Consider the following 15,522-nt stretch of genomic DNA (forward strand, 5'->3'; position numbering starts at 1 on the left):
TAGATCGGGAAACACTAGGTCAAGCCAAGGTTAACCCAAGGCCAAGCTAAAGTTGACCCAAGGTTGACCAAAAGTCAATGCAGAGTTGGCCCAAAGGTGACTCACGTTCAACCTTGATATTGATCTTTCTAGGCTCCAATGAATGGCTAGGAGTCGATTTTCAGATTTTCCGCTTTTTTTCGGCTTCTGTTCCTAGTTTAAATTTCCGTTCACTAGAAATTTCATTTCACATTATCTTTGAAAAAAAATATGTTAAAATTGTCCTGGGATTAATTTTCAATTCCGAAAAAGTTGATTGGAAATAAAGAGATCACCAAGAATTACAAATCCAATTCTCAATTTTCAAAAAAGTTGATAATATTGAGAGGGGCTAGCATAAAATGCATTGTAGTCCTCGTTGCTCCAATCCTCAACTAACTCTCAATTTTCTCTCAAACACTGGAAATTATTGAGTCATTCCTATAATTTTCTCGAAATCCGGAAGATTTTCATGGAATTTTCTCGAAAACGTAAGAATTTTCAAGAAAAATCTTGCGAATTCGTTAGGAATTTCTATTACAGTTTGTTTTGAATTTTCTACTAGTTTTTGGCCGATACTAGTAAAATGTTCAATAGAATATATTCAATAGAAAAAGTCAGTGCAATTCGATTTTCCTATGTAACTTATACTCTTCAGATATTTTCTGTAGAATGTCCTTGGCTCAAATTTTCTACTATTTTCCTTTTGTTCTCATCAAGAAAATCAAACAAAAAAAGTTCGAAAATTTGAGAAGAGGAAATTCTATAAAAAATATCTCAATAGAATAAGTTATATAGAAAACAAATCGAATTCTATTGACTTTTTCTATTGAATATTTTTTGTTAAACGTCTCAATAAAATCGGCCAAAAACTAATTGAGAGTTCAATAGATATCCAATAGAAGTTTCTAACCAATTCGCTAGGTAAATATTTCTATTAACCCTCGATCACTCGCGCTAGCCTTCATTTATCGCACGGTTAGCGCAGCGCCGCTGGAGTAAACCGAGCGCGCTGTTGCCATGTTGGCGCCTACTGCTACGTGCGTCTTTCAAATGTGGTAGTGAATGAAGAAGTAAATGTAGCTCGCTCGAGTGGTGGACAGAGATTCACTCGCACCGGGCCGAGTGGCGCGGTGCGCTTTTCTGTCCGTTTGACTTGTCTTTTTTTTGTAGTTAAANGCAGAAATATCGATACACCCAATATCGCGATGTTCAAATATCGATCCAAAATATCGAATATCGGAACAAAAAATATCGATACAAGTAAGTATCAATACTAGATCGGGAAACACTAGGTCAAGCCAAGGTTAACCCAAGGCCAAGCTAAAGTTGACCCAAGGTTGACCAAAAGTCAATGCAGAGTTGGCCCAAAGGTGACTCACGTTCAACCTTGATATTGATCTTTCTAGGCTCCAATGAATGGCTAGGAGTCGACTTTCAGATTTTCCGCTTTTTTTCGGCTTCTGTTCCTAGTTTAAATTTCCGTTCACTAGAAATTTCATTTCACATTATCTTTGAAAAAAAATATGTTAAAATTGTCCTGGGATTAATTTTCAATTCCGAAAAAGTTGATTGGAAATAAAGAGATCACCAAGAATTACAAATCCAATTCTCAATTTTCAAAAAAGTTGATAATATTGAGAGGGGCTAGCATAAAATGCATTGTAGTCCTCGTTGTTCCAATCCTCAACTAACTCTCAATTTTCTCTCAAACACTGGAAATTATTGAGTCAGTCCTATAATTTTCTCGAAATTCGGAAGATTTTCATGGAATTTTCTCGAAAACCTAAGAATTTTCAAGAAAAATCTTGCGAATTCGTTAGGAATTCCTATTACAGTATGTTTTGAATTTTCTACTAGTTTTTGGCCGATACTAGTAAAATGTTCAATAGAATATATTCAATAGAAAAAGTCAGTGCAATTCGATTTTCCTATGTATCTTATACTCTTCAGATATTTTCTGTAGAATGTCCTTGGCTCAAATTTTCTACTATTTTCCTTTTGTTCTCATCAAGAAAATCAAACAAAAAAAGTTCGAAAATTTGAAAAGAGGAAATTCTATAAAAAATATCTCAATAGAATAAGTTATATAGAAAACAAATCGAATTCTATTGACTTTTTCTATTGAATATTTTTTGTTAAACGTCTCAATAAAATCGGCCGAAAACTAATTGAGAGTTCAATAGATATCCAATAGAAGTTTCTAACCAATTCGCTAGGTAAATATTTCTATTAACCCTCGATCACTCGCGCTAGCCTTCATTTATCGCACGGTTAGCGCAGCGCCGCTGGAGTAAACCGAGCGCGCTGTTGCCATGTTGGCGCCTACTGCTACGTGCGTCTTTCAAATGTGGTAGTGAATGAAGAAGCAAATGTAGCTCGCTCGAGTGGTGGACAGAGATTCACTCGCACCGGGCCGAGTGGCGCGGTGCGCTTTTCTGTCCGTTTGACTTGTCTTTTTTTTGTAGTTAAACAAATTTTTGGAGAAAAAAACAGACAATGCCAACGCTCAATAAAAAGATTGAACTAGGAACTCTAATTTTTAAGAATTTGTAAACGTCAAGAAAAACAAAAATATAAATAGACAAAAACGGGCGGCGTCGCGCTCATTGAACGAATAACCGTGGGTTGAATTTTTTCATCCGTGAATTTTTTCATCCCTGGCGCTGCGCGCTCGGGATTTTAATCTGCAAAAATATTCGATAATTTTGGAGGTCTCGTGGTATTACTACTGATTAGTTTTCTCACTCGGATTTCAGCCAATCAGAGCGCAGTATTTGAGGCTGTCAAACAGTTTTTTTTTGGAAATGTGTAAAAATAATTCCGAAGGAAATTCACTAGTAGCTTTTCAAATGTTTCTCATCTTTCAACTCATTTCACGTTTAATATTCTGTCTGACATATAAACAAAAAAGTGCGTTATAAATGTATGACTTGTAACGTGGCCGATTTTTACTGGGGATAAAAAATGGACGTTAACTCGCCCTTTTCCCTTGACAATGTCAGAAAACTCAAACTCGATGATTATGGGCGCCAGTTGTTTTTTTTTGTCTCGACGGAAACAACAAACCGAAAGTAGACCGAAGCAAAAGGGTACAACGAAACCAAAAATTTGAACACAACAAAACTTAAACCTAAGGGGCCAAGGGAAAGGTGACAGGGTGCTTGCGCTGCTCAGGGTGTCGGTTGTGGAGAGAGGGGTAGGTTCAGGTGGAGAACGGGTCACTGGGCTCTTATCCTAAAAGAAAGACACGCAAGGCCAAAGTTTAATGCTGAAATGTACGGATTTATATTGTCTCACAAGTTCACCAAAAGAGTAATAATCGTGATAATTTTCAAAAAAAGAAACCATGATCCGCTCTGAGATTGAGGGAGAGAGACCAAAAAAAATATATATATCATGTATCTATCCATCAAAGCTATTAACAATAATTCCACAATATCACAATAATATCACACCGTAATTAATATCACGCGATGTACGCAGAGAGACCAAAAAAAAAAGGAAAACCTATTAATTCAAAATAAATAAGTAACCTCAAAAATGGAACAAAATGAGAAAAGACAAAAAAAAATGATATCGGACGAGGGTTGGCTAATTTAGCAATAACGAAGAAAAATTACTCTTAATCCCGTATTGCAAAAATCATCCCCGACGATGGAACGTAATAGAGTAAGGATTTCAAAGAAAACTTGAAATTCCTAAGGCGCCGCAGACGCAAGGTACAATGGAAAATCTAGCGCAACATAATGCTCGGGAACGCGCGGGCTCGAGAGCATAAACGAACACGTGGTAGCTAAAACGACGGACGCGGCACATAGAATCTACGGAGGCGCGACCCTGAAGCGAAAAACCGCATGAGAATGTCTCCAACGAGGGCGGTTAACGCACAAAACAAAAAAAATCAATAAATTCTAACAAGCCGTCGGCACTCTCAAATCCTAATTACTCCGTATTTTCAGGGATATTGCATCCCGAGGCGGTGAACGCAACATTGAAAACGATCGGAGCGAAATGAAAACAGAACTATATCCCGAGAAAATCGAAGGAACGCAAGAAATCCCGACGAGTTCTTAAATAAATGAAACATCGAATTCATTAAGCCATAACGACTGGCAAGACCGAGAGCTAACAGCTCGAGGTGTTCTAGAAGGCGTCTAGCGCAGAAGTGCCTTGGAAGTCGGAAACTACACGGCTTTTATCCAAAAATCCCAACGCAAAACTCCCGAAATATTCACTCACTCAACCGACATAAAACTATCCTTACGGGTGCGAGAAAGAAACACGAAATCCACCCTCGCAAGAGAGAACCATATGCGAAATCTCTCGCGGCGTCAAAACTCGCAAAACCTGACAGGCGACTAATGCAATTATTGGGCGTTATTTAAGCTCTAGCGCACAGAGCAAGACCTCAAAATCAATAATTTATTATCCTAAAACTCTGAGATGAGAAAACTACAAAAATGATTCCCAACAGCAAAAAAAGATTCGTGAAACTCACCAACGGAACGACGCCCTACTCCCCGCTTGTCTGCTCCCCGGCAAAGCCTCCACATATAAAAATCCGGGCCCTCAAAAAGTCTTGTCCCCCTCCGGTACGCTCCCGATCAACTATAATAGTCCTCTGCTTCCACACACACAAAAGAAAAAGCTCCTAAATATTTTTCGCAGCGGCGAGAACGAACTGCGGTACATTCACGTGTGTCACATGTGAGGAGGCCAATCGATACTGACGCTCGATGAGCCACGATGGCGGCTTGGCGCACGGAGATGAGACGTGGACAGAGCGCCACGTGCGCCTGGATGGCGCAACAATTACGTAACGGTCGGTAATCGGGATTCCTACCTAACGAAATTCAAATTTAAATAACCCTATACAAAAATTAATTACTACACTGATTGAAGTGGATGTCAGAGTTGGCTATTAACTCAAGAAAAATTCCCATTTAACTATAATCTCCTCTCCGGAGTCGTATTCTCGGGATCACGGGGCTAGGGAAATAAATTACAAAAGAAACGAACAAAACTTAATTACAAAATATAAAAACAATTAGAAAAATCCAACTAAAACGACCTTGGCGATTCACGCGAGAACAACGGTCGGGATTGATCGCGTGACCTTCCACCTAACCCAAAACTAACCCTTCCCAAACCCCAAAAATCCACTAATTGAGCGGTAGTATTCCAACTACTCCTACACAATCTCCGAAAATTCGAAACGCAGGGAAAAAAAAGATCCTCAAGAATGATCGCGCAGCTCGGTAATATCTCGGCCTAAGCCACGAAAATTCCATCGGCCCTATATAGTTAATTCTTCCCCCATCCAATTAACAAACGGAAGGCGCGAAACGCAATGTGAAGACAGAACGAGTCCAAAAATACAAAAGGGCGTCAGAACGCAAAACCAGATTCCCAATAACAAAAAGAAAATAAAAAAAAGGCGTTGGAACGCAAAACCGAAGTTCTAATGGATCCAAAGTGACTCGAAATCTCTAATTATTAACCAACGACTTGACTCGAAACTATTGGCTCGATTGGGTCATTTCTCTGCGTACTTACGATTTTTCCGGTACTCTTTCCGATGATCCCGCGGCGAGCGAAGGGATTTCCCCAGAATCCCTTACACCCCCCATCTTTGCCGGTTCCAAGTCCGTTTCCGCATCGGTCAAGGGTTATTTTCCGGGGGTGGTGGCTTCCTCCCTTCAGCACTGTAGCAATAGTGCTCTTCTCTGATCAGCCTCACTCGAACCCACGACCTGAAATAAAGTCTCATGCTCTATGAATAGAGAGCCGGGCAACCTAATAAACGTATCGCATAGACGTAAGATTATTTATTAATTATAGCCTTTAGGCATCAGGTACATAAAGCACAGCCAAAAAAAATGGATTAGTACGCTATTCGTCATGGCAAAAATGCAACAAAAATTCCCATTTATGCGTTTTCAATACCAGACTCAGCAGACAGTAATAAGCTCAAAACAGACGTGATTGGCACAACAATACATTCCTAATCAGCAGGGGTAATCCAAGCATAATATAGGCACTCAGCACATTCACCTTTGAATGCTAACATTACAGCAAGCAAATGCATAAGGCACAGAGGCAACTATTCACTATCTTAATCTAATAATGAATTAAGCATAATTTAATCAAGGACAATAAAGGTCCTGGGCGGATGGCCATGAAAGATGTGAAATTTCCAAACTCCAGTCTTCAACTTGTGTCGCGTTTTCGCAGTCTCTTATCTCTCCTGGGGAGTGATCTTGAGCGGTGGTATCCGCAATGTTTGGTCTATCGTAACCGACGACTTTGAGCGGTGGTATCCGCAATGTTTGGTCTATCGTAACCGACGACTTTGAGCGGTGGTATCCGCAATGTTTTTTTTTTCGGTTTTGGAGGCGAATAGTCGCAAGTGGCTTCTACAGCAATTCCCTCGAGGCCGCCGCCTTTATTCAGCGCCTTTATTCGGTTTCGCGGTAACCTGTTTGTTGAGGAACCTAGCGATGGCCATGGGGTCCATGGCTGCGAGTTCTTCCAGTCACTGCTCTGCCGTCTTGGTTTCCAAGCTTGTAGCAATAATCGGGTGGCTAGACAGCATTATACGCCCTGGTGGCAGTAGGGGGGTAGTGGTTTTCGACGAGGTCGAGGGGTTGGCCTGAGAGGTAGTATTGGCTGAAGCAGCAGGCAGTGAAGGCCAAGATACCTGTCCCGAGGTTGAGGGCTGAGCCTCGGCAGGGTTCACTGGTGTCTGGTGGGCTTTCGAAGCATTCTTGGGGTCAGCTGAGGAGTTGGCTTACGGAGCATGGTGAGTAGGGGAGGTCCTTGGATGCTTGGCGGCTGATTCCGCATGCGTTTGACCCCTGGTGGGTCCCAATCTGGCCTGGGTGGGTACCTCCTCTCCGCTGTGTAGGCGCTGAGACTGGGTTGGAGGCTGGGATGGGGGATATACCGTGACTGGCACTTTGTGGTTGGCTCCTCTGTTGGTAGGGGTGACTTGACTGGGTGTGGGGGAAGGATTGGGCCTGATGGCAGGAGTACTAAGAGTCCTAGAGGGAATAGGCCTATTGGTAAGGGGTTGGGTCTCTGGCATGGCTTCTGTGGATTGATATCTGGAGAGATTAGTGGCACGTGGTGCAGTCTTGGGGTTGGGCTGCTGAGGCTGATGAGGGAGGTTCCACTTCACAGCCTCTTTGGCTTTTTGGTGGCGCTGATCGCCCAGTTCGCAGGAAAATGGATTACAATGCCATTTTCCACACACGACACAATAATCGTGTCTGACGACGCTGGGACATTCTGGGTATCCGTGGCCGTACCCGTGGCACTGATGGCACCTAACTCCTCGATATGATGACCTTCTAGGGGGTCTCTCCAGCCTAATGTCAGGAATGGTTGGAGGGAGAGGCTCTCCTGGTCGTCCTTGGAGAGCTGGATGATTGGCCAAAGGGCTGGGATCCCTACTGGGAGGCTGACTTCCCGACTTCCCGTGGAGGGAATCCTGAGCATGGGGCTTCTGGGGCACTGGTGGTCCCTTTGGCTCTAAAGGCAGTGGCGATTCCTTGGCCTCTGGGAACTCTGGTGATTCCTTTGGCTCGGGGAGTATTGGTGTAGTTGGCGTCATCGGCTCCTCCTGCTTGGGTGGACTCGGCTCCCGGGTCCTTGATGTTGTCATTAGGGTTAACGTTTTGGACCCTAGGTCTCGAGCAGCGGCTTCCAATTGTTCGTCTTCCGAAGCCTCGATCTCCAAAATGTCGGGGTGGTTGGCGAAGAATTCGCAAGGGTGAGGGATATCCTTTCCTGGGGTTAGTGGGGGGAGTTCAGGGAAAGGACGGGTGATAGTGGCGATATTCGCAGAACTAGCTGGTGTTGGTGGTTTCTCCCTCGGTTGGAGTGGGAAGGGGTTTGACCCTCTTGACAGTTGCCTCTGTAGGGTTTTCGGGAGGGTTGGAGAAGGTGAACTTCTCGCCCGTGACATCGGGGGTGGAAACTGGGGTGAGGGGTGTGGGAGGTGGAGTTGGGGTGGCCGCGATGGCATCGTTGATGGAGGATGTTGGAATCGTTGGGTCTGAGACAGCGGTGTCTGCCCCGGTGGTGGGGATGGCAACTGGTGCAGATGGTCCTTGGGTCACTGAGGGTTTCTGGATGGTTACCTGGGTAGCTTCCTCGGCCACGCAGATTTCGTACCAGTCTCGTTTTAAATCTTTCTCCTATGAAACCTCTTCCAAGGGTGGGAAAGGTGGCATCTCCGTGAGGGTGGCGGGTGGCTTCTGGTTCAGCAGCGAGGTCGCGAGAACGCGAAGGATTTGCATGAAGGCGGGGTCAGTGGCGGCGATGGCCCACATCTCCTTACCATAGGACGACAATGGTGCCTATTCCATCTGACCTGGGGCAACAATGGTCTCAGTCTGGGTGGTGGCGTCCTGGGTCGCAGGTGTTATCCATTCGGTAGCTACTAGCGAAGCAGGCTTGAGGGCCTTAGCCTCCGTTGAAGGCTTTTCCCCTGTGGGGGCGTCCGAAGGCGCAAGTGTCGGGGTCCCCTGACTCTCCTCTGGATTGGCGTCCTTGTCCGCAATGCGAGAGAATGTCGTCCCTCCAATGTTGGCGTCATGTGTCGCAGGTTCGGCCTCCATCTCCTCCTCGGGTGTGTCCTTCTTGGACTCCTTCGTCTTTTTCCCTTCCAAGTTATCTATAAAGGAGGATGCAAGCGGAGAAATTCACTTATATCGGGATAAGAGGCAAAAAAAGTGATATAAGGCAACTCATGCAACTACAGTGTCTCATCTCAGGCTTTCTATATCAGTACTACCGATTATTCAAGCGTCTGCATTATCTAAGGGCGGCAAATATGGCTTGAGATCTTGCACTGATACTTCACCTTGATTTTTACCTGAGAAGTCTGCTAATTGATAACGGGTTTTCGAGAGTTTCTTGAAAACGACGTAAGGGCCTTCGTAGGACCGCAGAGAAGCGCTTAGCGGCATTAGAGAGTGGATGTGACCGGCGCATGACGAGATCTCCCTCGTTAAACTCATGATCACGACGGCGCAAATTATAATAGTGAGCTTGACGGGTTTGAGCCTCCGTCAACGCATGATGCAAGGTCTTACGGAGTACCTCCAGCCGTTTCATACGCTCTAACCACTCTTCCGGTGATCTCGGTTCGATTTCGATCTCACCCTCAATGTCTCGACGGAGAGAAACCGCCGATAATGGCTCCCGGCCGAAGTTGGCAAATGCAGGGGTGCATTGCAAGGCGCTATGGAGTGCAGTATTGAACGCAAAACGAAATTCGTGAAGATGTAGATCCCACGTCCGATGGTCGCTATCGACAAAGGCTCTAAGCATCATTTTTAAAACACGATTAACCCGTTCGACGGGGTTCGCTTGAGGGTGATAGGGGGGCGAAGTTTGGTGTCGCATACCAGTCAAGGCGGCTAAGGCACGAATCTCTTTATTGACAAACTCCGTTCCGTTATCTGTGAATAGGATGCGAGGAGTTCCCCAACGAGAAACAACGACATTCTCGATATGTTTGCGAATAACTTTGCCCGTGGCTCTTCGCAATGGAATGACTTCTATCCACTTTGTAAATAGATCTTGCAGCACGAGGAGGTAACAATGGCCAGATTTGCTGGCAGTAATTGGGCCCATAATATCTGCGGCAACAGTTGTCCAAGGTTCTTCGATCGCTCGGTTCCCCATGAACCCTCTAGGTAATGCATTTTCAACTTTGCATAATTGGCACGTTTCGCAGTGTTTCACAAAACTTATGACGTCACGCAACATACTAGGCCAGTAATAGGATTGACTCAATCGACAATAGGTCTTATCGACACCTAGGTGGCCGGCTTGTGGCAATTCATGGCATTGGGCAGTGGCTCTGGACCTGAGTTCCTTGGGGAGCACCAGCTTCCACGCATCTAAATCTTCCATCTCTACCGAGATGAATTCAGAGGGGCGATGGTTATATAATTGTCCATTCGCAATTTTCCAATCGGGGAAAAATTCAGGCACTCTCTGCACGTGACGGAATTTCTTATTATACCATTTATCGTCGCTTACGCGAAGGCGCTCAATTGTCTCGCAGTCGGCACTCTCTTCTTCGGGGGCGCGAGATAAGGCATCGGGTACGTGATGCAAAGCACCTCTTCGGTGCACAATTTTGAAGTCGTACTCCATCATACTGAGGCCCCAACGGGCAAGTCGACCGGTTGGATTTTTTAAGTTATGCAACCAGCGAAGGCTACTGTGGTCGGTGATCACTGTAAATGAATATCCCTCGAGGTAGCAACGGAACTTATTCATCGACCATAGAACGGCTAAACATTCTAATTCAGTAACCGTATATTTCTTTTCGGCGGCCGTTAACGCGCGACTCGCATACGCAATTACTCGTCCTTCGCCGTCAATTACCTGGGTGAGTACGGCACCTAACCCCACCATACTGGCATCTGTTTGCAGTGTAAAGGGAAGCTCGAAGTTTGGGCACGCGAGAGTCGGAGACGTGGTCAAACATTCCTTCAAGGCTGCAAACGCATGGTTTTGTTCCTCCACCCACATCCAGGGTTGTTGCTTCCGGGTGAGTCGAGTGAGGGGTTCGGCGATCGTCGCAAATTGGGGTATGAATCGGCGATACCATGATGCCATGCCTAGAAACCTACGCAATTGCTTAATATTTTTGGGGGCTGGGTAATTGAGGACCGGTTCGATTTTCTCCGGGTCCACTTGCAATCCCGCACTATTGACTATAAAACCTAGATACTTGACTTGAGATCGACAGAAATGGCTCTTTTCTTTATTGATCGTCAGACCAGCTGAGGTGATTTTATCAAGGACNATGGTTATATAATTGTCCATTCGCAATTTTCCAATCGGGGAAAAATTCAGGCACTCTCTGCACGTGACGGAATTTCTTATTATACCATTTATCGTCGCTTACGCGAAGGCGCTCAATTGTCTCGCAGTCGGCACTCTCTTCTTCGGGGGCGCGAGATAAGGCATCGGGTACGTGATGCAAAGCACCTCTTCGGTGCACAATTTTGAAGTCGTACTCCATCATACTGAGGCCCCAACGGGCAAGTCGACCGGTTGGATTTTTTAAATTATGCAACCAGCGAAGGCTACTGTGGTCGGTGATCACTGTAAATGAATATCCCTCGAGGTAGCAACGGAACTTATTCATCGACCATAGGACGGCTAAACNCACGATAATAATGTCGTCTAAGTAGACGAAAACATTGGGGTATAATCCTTGACCCAAAAGGCGATCTAAGAGGCGCTGAAATGTAGCAGGCGCATTCGTGAGGCCGTAAGGCATACGCTGGAAGTGGAATAGACCTCTTCCAGGGGCGATAAATGCAGTGATTTCTTGACTTTCAGGGTCTAACGGGATCTGAAAGTATGCTTGACTCAAATCGAGAGTAGTAATGTAGTGCGCATGGCGCAATTCGTCCAATATACCCGTCATATTCGGGATTGGATAGGCATCTTTCTTCGTGACCGCATTGACACGGCGGAAGTCGATGCAAAACCTATATTTACCATTGGGTTTACGAAACATAACAATGGGGCTGGACCAGTTGCTCATGGACGGCACGATGATGTCGTTCGCCAACATCTCGTCCACCTCTTTCCACATGATCCCACGAATCGCGGGACTCACAGGATAGGGTTTTTGCTTGATAGGGGCATTATCCCCGACGTCAATATGATGAGACGTAAGTGTGGTGATCCCAGGTTTATCGGAACCCTTTGGGAGGGTTTTCCCCAAAAATTCGTCTAATCTTAGTTCTTGACTTTTCTCTAGGGTACGCAAACCATTACAGACAATGATACTACTGGCAGAATGCGAAGGTGTGAATTTATGCTGCTCTCCAGGCATTTCTCGATAATACCAGGATTGATCGAAGAAGTCGATCACTATTCGGGCTCCCACTAGGAAATCCATCCCTAGGATAAAATCTTCAGATAGGGTGGGTAGTAATAGCACGTCTAATAGCGTAGTCCGGCCCGCAAGTTCGGCATGACATGTCGACATGTGTCGAACTCTTTCTATTTGGCTACCAGCAAGGATCACGCGCTTCTCCGGCACTTCGTAGGGGATGATCTGTGCTTTCTGGAATAATTTTAATCCGGCAGCACCAGCGAAACTACTCGTCGCACCAGAGTCAATCAAGGCTCTTACGCGATAACCACCAATGGTGATATCCACGTGAAAAGCAAGGGGTCTTCGTTCCGCGGAACTATTGAGCAACGATGGCAATTCTGCAGGAATTTCGGGGGCAATCAATTGCAGAGGATCAGATTCCACCCGAGAAAGGTCAATTGGGGGGGAGGCAACAGGGTTGCATGTTGAGGGTCCCGGATCGGAAAGGGAATCTTCAGGAGACGAGTTCGCCGGGTCGGCTCGCCTCACTTCTCGTTTTCCCTACTGCAGTTGGGGCAAGTCCTTGAAGTGAAACCGGAGTTTCGGCAGCGATAACAGAACATTCTCTTAGGATGCGGGCAATACCGGTGGGGGTGTCCCTTCTCATTGCATTTTTCGCACTCAATGTCGGTCGGAAATTGTTGAGCTGAAATGGCAGGGACTGGTCCTGCAGGGGCGGTGGCAACACGACTCGCAGGGGGAGTTGGGACTCTTGGAGGGGCTCTAGTGGTTGGGTTTTGAGATGGCCCGACGGTACGGTCACGAGAGCGTGAAGATCTAGGCCTGAGGGCACTCTGCCACGCAAGTGGGGTAGCTGGATTCTGGGCAGTAACACGTGGAGGTAATGTAGGGTTTCCAGGTTTGTAAGCTGTCCTAGGGGCAGTGGCAGCCGCATCGAGTCCCAATTCATCTAGGTGTTCTTCGAGCTCTTGGTTTGGCTGAGGATTTTCAGCATCATAATCGTCTTCAAATTGTACTGCCCTCGCCGTAGTGCGATTGGCTCCTCTGAAGGGTGAGCGAGCAGGGGCACGAGGTGCACGGTAGGCCAAGCTAGGGCATACCGAGTCTTCTGGTCTTGGCGGAGGGCGACGGTCGAGACTCCCTTGATAAATTCTCTCTATCCGCAATACCCCCATCTCTAGTTCATCCAACGTTAACCCTTCTCTCAACTGAAAGGTCATACGATACATGGGCAACATGTTGCGGTGGGTTAGTTTCACTTGCTCCCAATCATTCATGGCAGGTTTCAGACGAGCAAAGTAGCCTCGTAAGCAAGCGAAATAATTCCTCGCAGATTCGTCCTCGGCTTGAGTGCGTCGGCTGACCTCGTCGCGAAGGGCCATCTGGTAGTCGGGGTCCGCAAAGTGACCTCGAAAGGCTTCACGAGCATGAGTCCACGTAGGAAATTCGTGGATGTGTCCACGGTACCACGTGAGAGCAGGGCCGCCAAGCACGAACGGGAGTGCACTGATTAAGTCTTGTTCCCTAATATTCAAGAAGGACAACCCTTCATCGACTCGAGTTAACAGTAGTTCCACATCTTCGTTAGGATACCCCGAAAATTTGATATCCCACTTCTTCATGACATTCAATAACGCAATGGGCGTAATCGGGCGATTAGAATCCCGATAGGGAAAGGGATCGTCATTATCTGATGAGTCAAATCCTGGATCGACCGGAATTCGTCGGCGTTGGGGCCTTGCGGTGGCTCCGGTAGCATTATTTGGATTCGGTGGTATGAATGAGGCCGCTGGGGCAGTACTGGAAAAAGCGAAGCCCGGAACGTTCGGAGGGCATGCACTTTGTTGAGCATTTTGAGGAAATGCAAAACCTGGGGCATTCGGAGGGAATACAGTGGTTGGGGCATTTTGAGGAAATGCAAAACCTTGAGCATTCGGAGGGAATGCAGGGGGTGGGGCATTTTGAGGAAATGCAAAACCTTGAGCATTCGGGGGGAATGCAGTTTGTGGGGCATTTCTAGGATCCGGAGTTGGATTCTGAGGCCCACTGGGGTTTGGCTGATTAGCATTGGTGTTGGCTGGGGTCCTCCCCGGTCGGCGGGGTTCCACCTCGGAAGCGACGCTGCTAGCGTCAGAGTCTTCGGCTAGAGGGTTCTTTCTCGGCCTACCTCGACCTCGTTTGGGTACCGCGGGCGTAGTAAAAGCGTCAATATCTCCGGGTAAGGAACGGGTGCTAGATACCGGTCTGCTCTCAATATTCAACCCAACCGGAATGGTTAAAGTGAAGGACCTCGTGTGGGCACTGGTAGAGGCGACTCCGCTGGCATCAGCAGGAGTAATGCGAATGCCGGGCAAATTCCCGCCAGGATTGTCGGTGGGAGGAACCGCAAATGTGGCATCAGCCTTAGCTTCTGCATTCGCAATTGGAGCGGTTGCATCCGCATTTTCTTGACCAGATTCGGTACCGTTGGAATTGTCGGGGGGCCCCTGGGGGTTGTCCATTGTCCGAGAACAACTGCTTAGGGCAGTAGGTTGTAAGAATTTTCAAGCGCGCCTTGCGCAAAATCGACGCAAAAAAAAAGAATACAAAAGAAACTAACGGTCGAAGAACGAATCGTTGAAGTGTCAAGAATAACGCGACGAGGGGGGCGTAAGTTGGATTAAATGTTGAACTCGGAATCGCGGAGCGACAGGTGAAAGTGACTGTTCAGTCCAACTGTCCGAATGGGAGTGAGTTCTCGGCCTCCCGTCGATGCAAAGGTGGCTTCGACTGTGCTCTGGCTAGAGGATGGGTATCCCCACCACGCTCTAAGGCGCGGTTTGGCTCGGGGCCACTCGAGTGTCTACTTCGAAAATGAGTTGAGAATAATTTAGAATATTCTCCCGATTTTAAATTTTCCTCAAATGAGTTTATTCGGGGGTTATAAGTTGCTTGAATCCCAGAAATACGCAAGAATCGAAGACACGTGCAAGGCAAGAACGTTAATCCTTCAAGGAATCTCGGGCGTACGGCAGAACAAAAGGTGTTGACGCCGTCTCGGCAGGGATGACGTCATCCGAAAATCTCATCGGAGAGAACTGGGGATTAACTCCGACTCAATCCAAGCAAAATGAATATTTTGTAATATACGATTTTCAGGGCAAATAATTTGCAACGCAAAATTCCAAACTTCGGCGTCAAACGCAACAGAAATCTAATTAGTTTCGTATTCTCGAAATGCCTCAAAAAATTTTTTTGAGGGTTTCGTCGGAGAAAACTGGAGATTAGCTCCGACTCAACATCTCGAAATAAGTCTTCCGAGTACGGATCTTTAGGTCGGTCAATCATAACGCAAGATTTGAAGGATTCGGTCGGCGTTAAACGCAAAAAAAAAATTTTTTCCCTCTCACTCTCCGAAATAGGCTAATGAAACTTATTAATTTGGGGCTTATAACTAAACAGAACTAATGGAATTTATGCGCCCAATGAACCCGAGCCCCACGTTGGGCGCCACTGTAACGTGGCCGATTTTTACTGGGGATAAAAAATGGACGTTTACTCGCCCTTTTCCCTTGACAATGTCAGAAAACTGAAACTCGATGATTATGGGCGCCAGTTGTTTTTTTTTGTCTCGACGGAAA

At 46.3% G+C, this 15,522-nt stretch overlaps 1 protein-coding gene across 1 annotated transcript; it reads right to left on the minus strand.

Moving 5' to 3' along the window:
* Positions 1–6,811: 6,811 nt before the first annotated feature.
* On the minus strand, positions 6,812–7,687 carry LOC107044054 (pollen-specific leucine-rich repeat extensin-like protein 1). The gene has a single exon (XM_015265800.1). It carries the CDS (start codon positions 7,685–7,687, stop codon positions 6,812–6,814), a length of 876 nt encoding a protein of 291 aa, XP_015121286.1.
* Positions 7,688–15,522: the final 7,835 nt, after the last annotated feature.

This window comes from Diachasma alloeum, unplaced genomic scaffold, assembly GCF_001412515.2.
Source record: "Diachasma alloeum isolate Michigan unplaced genomic scaffold, Dall2.0 Dall_scaffold_00669, whole genome shotgun sequence".
Lineage (NCBI taxonomy): Eukaryota > Metazoa > Arthropoda > Insecta > Hymenoptera > Braconidae > Diachasma > Diachasma alloeum.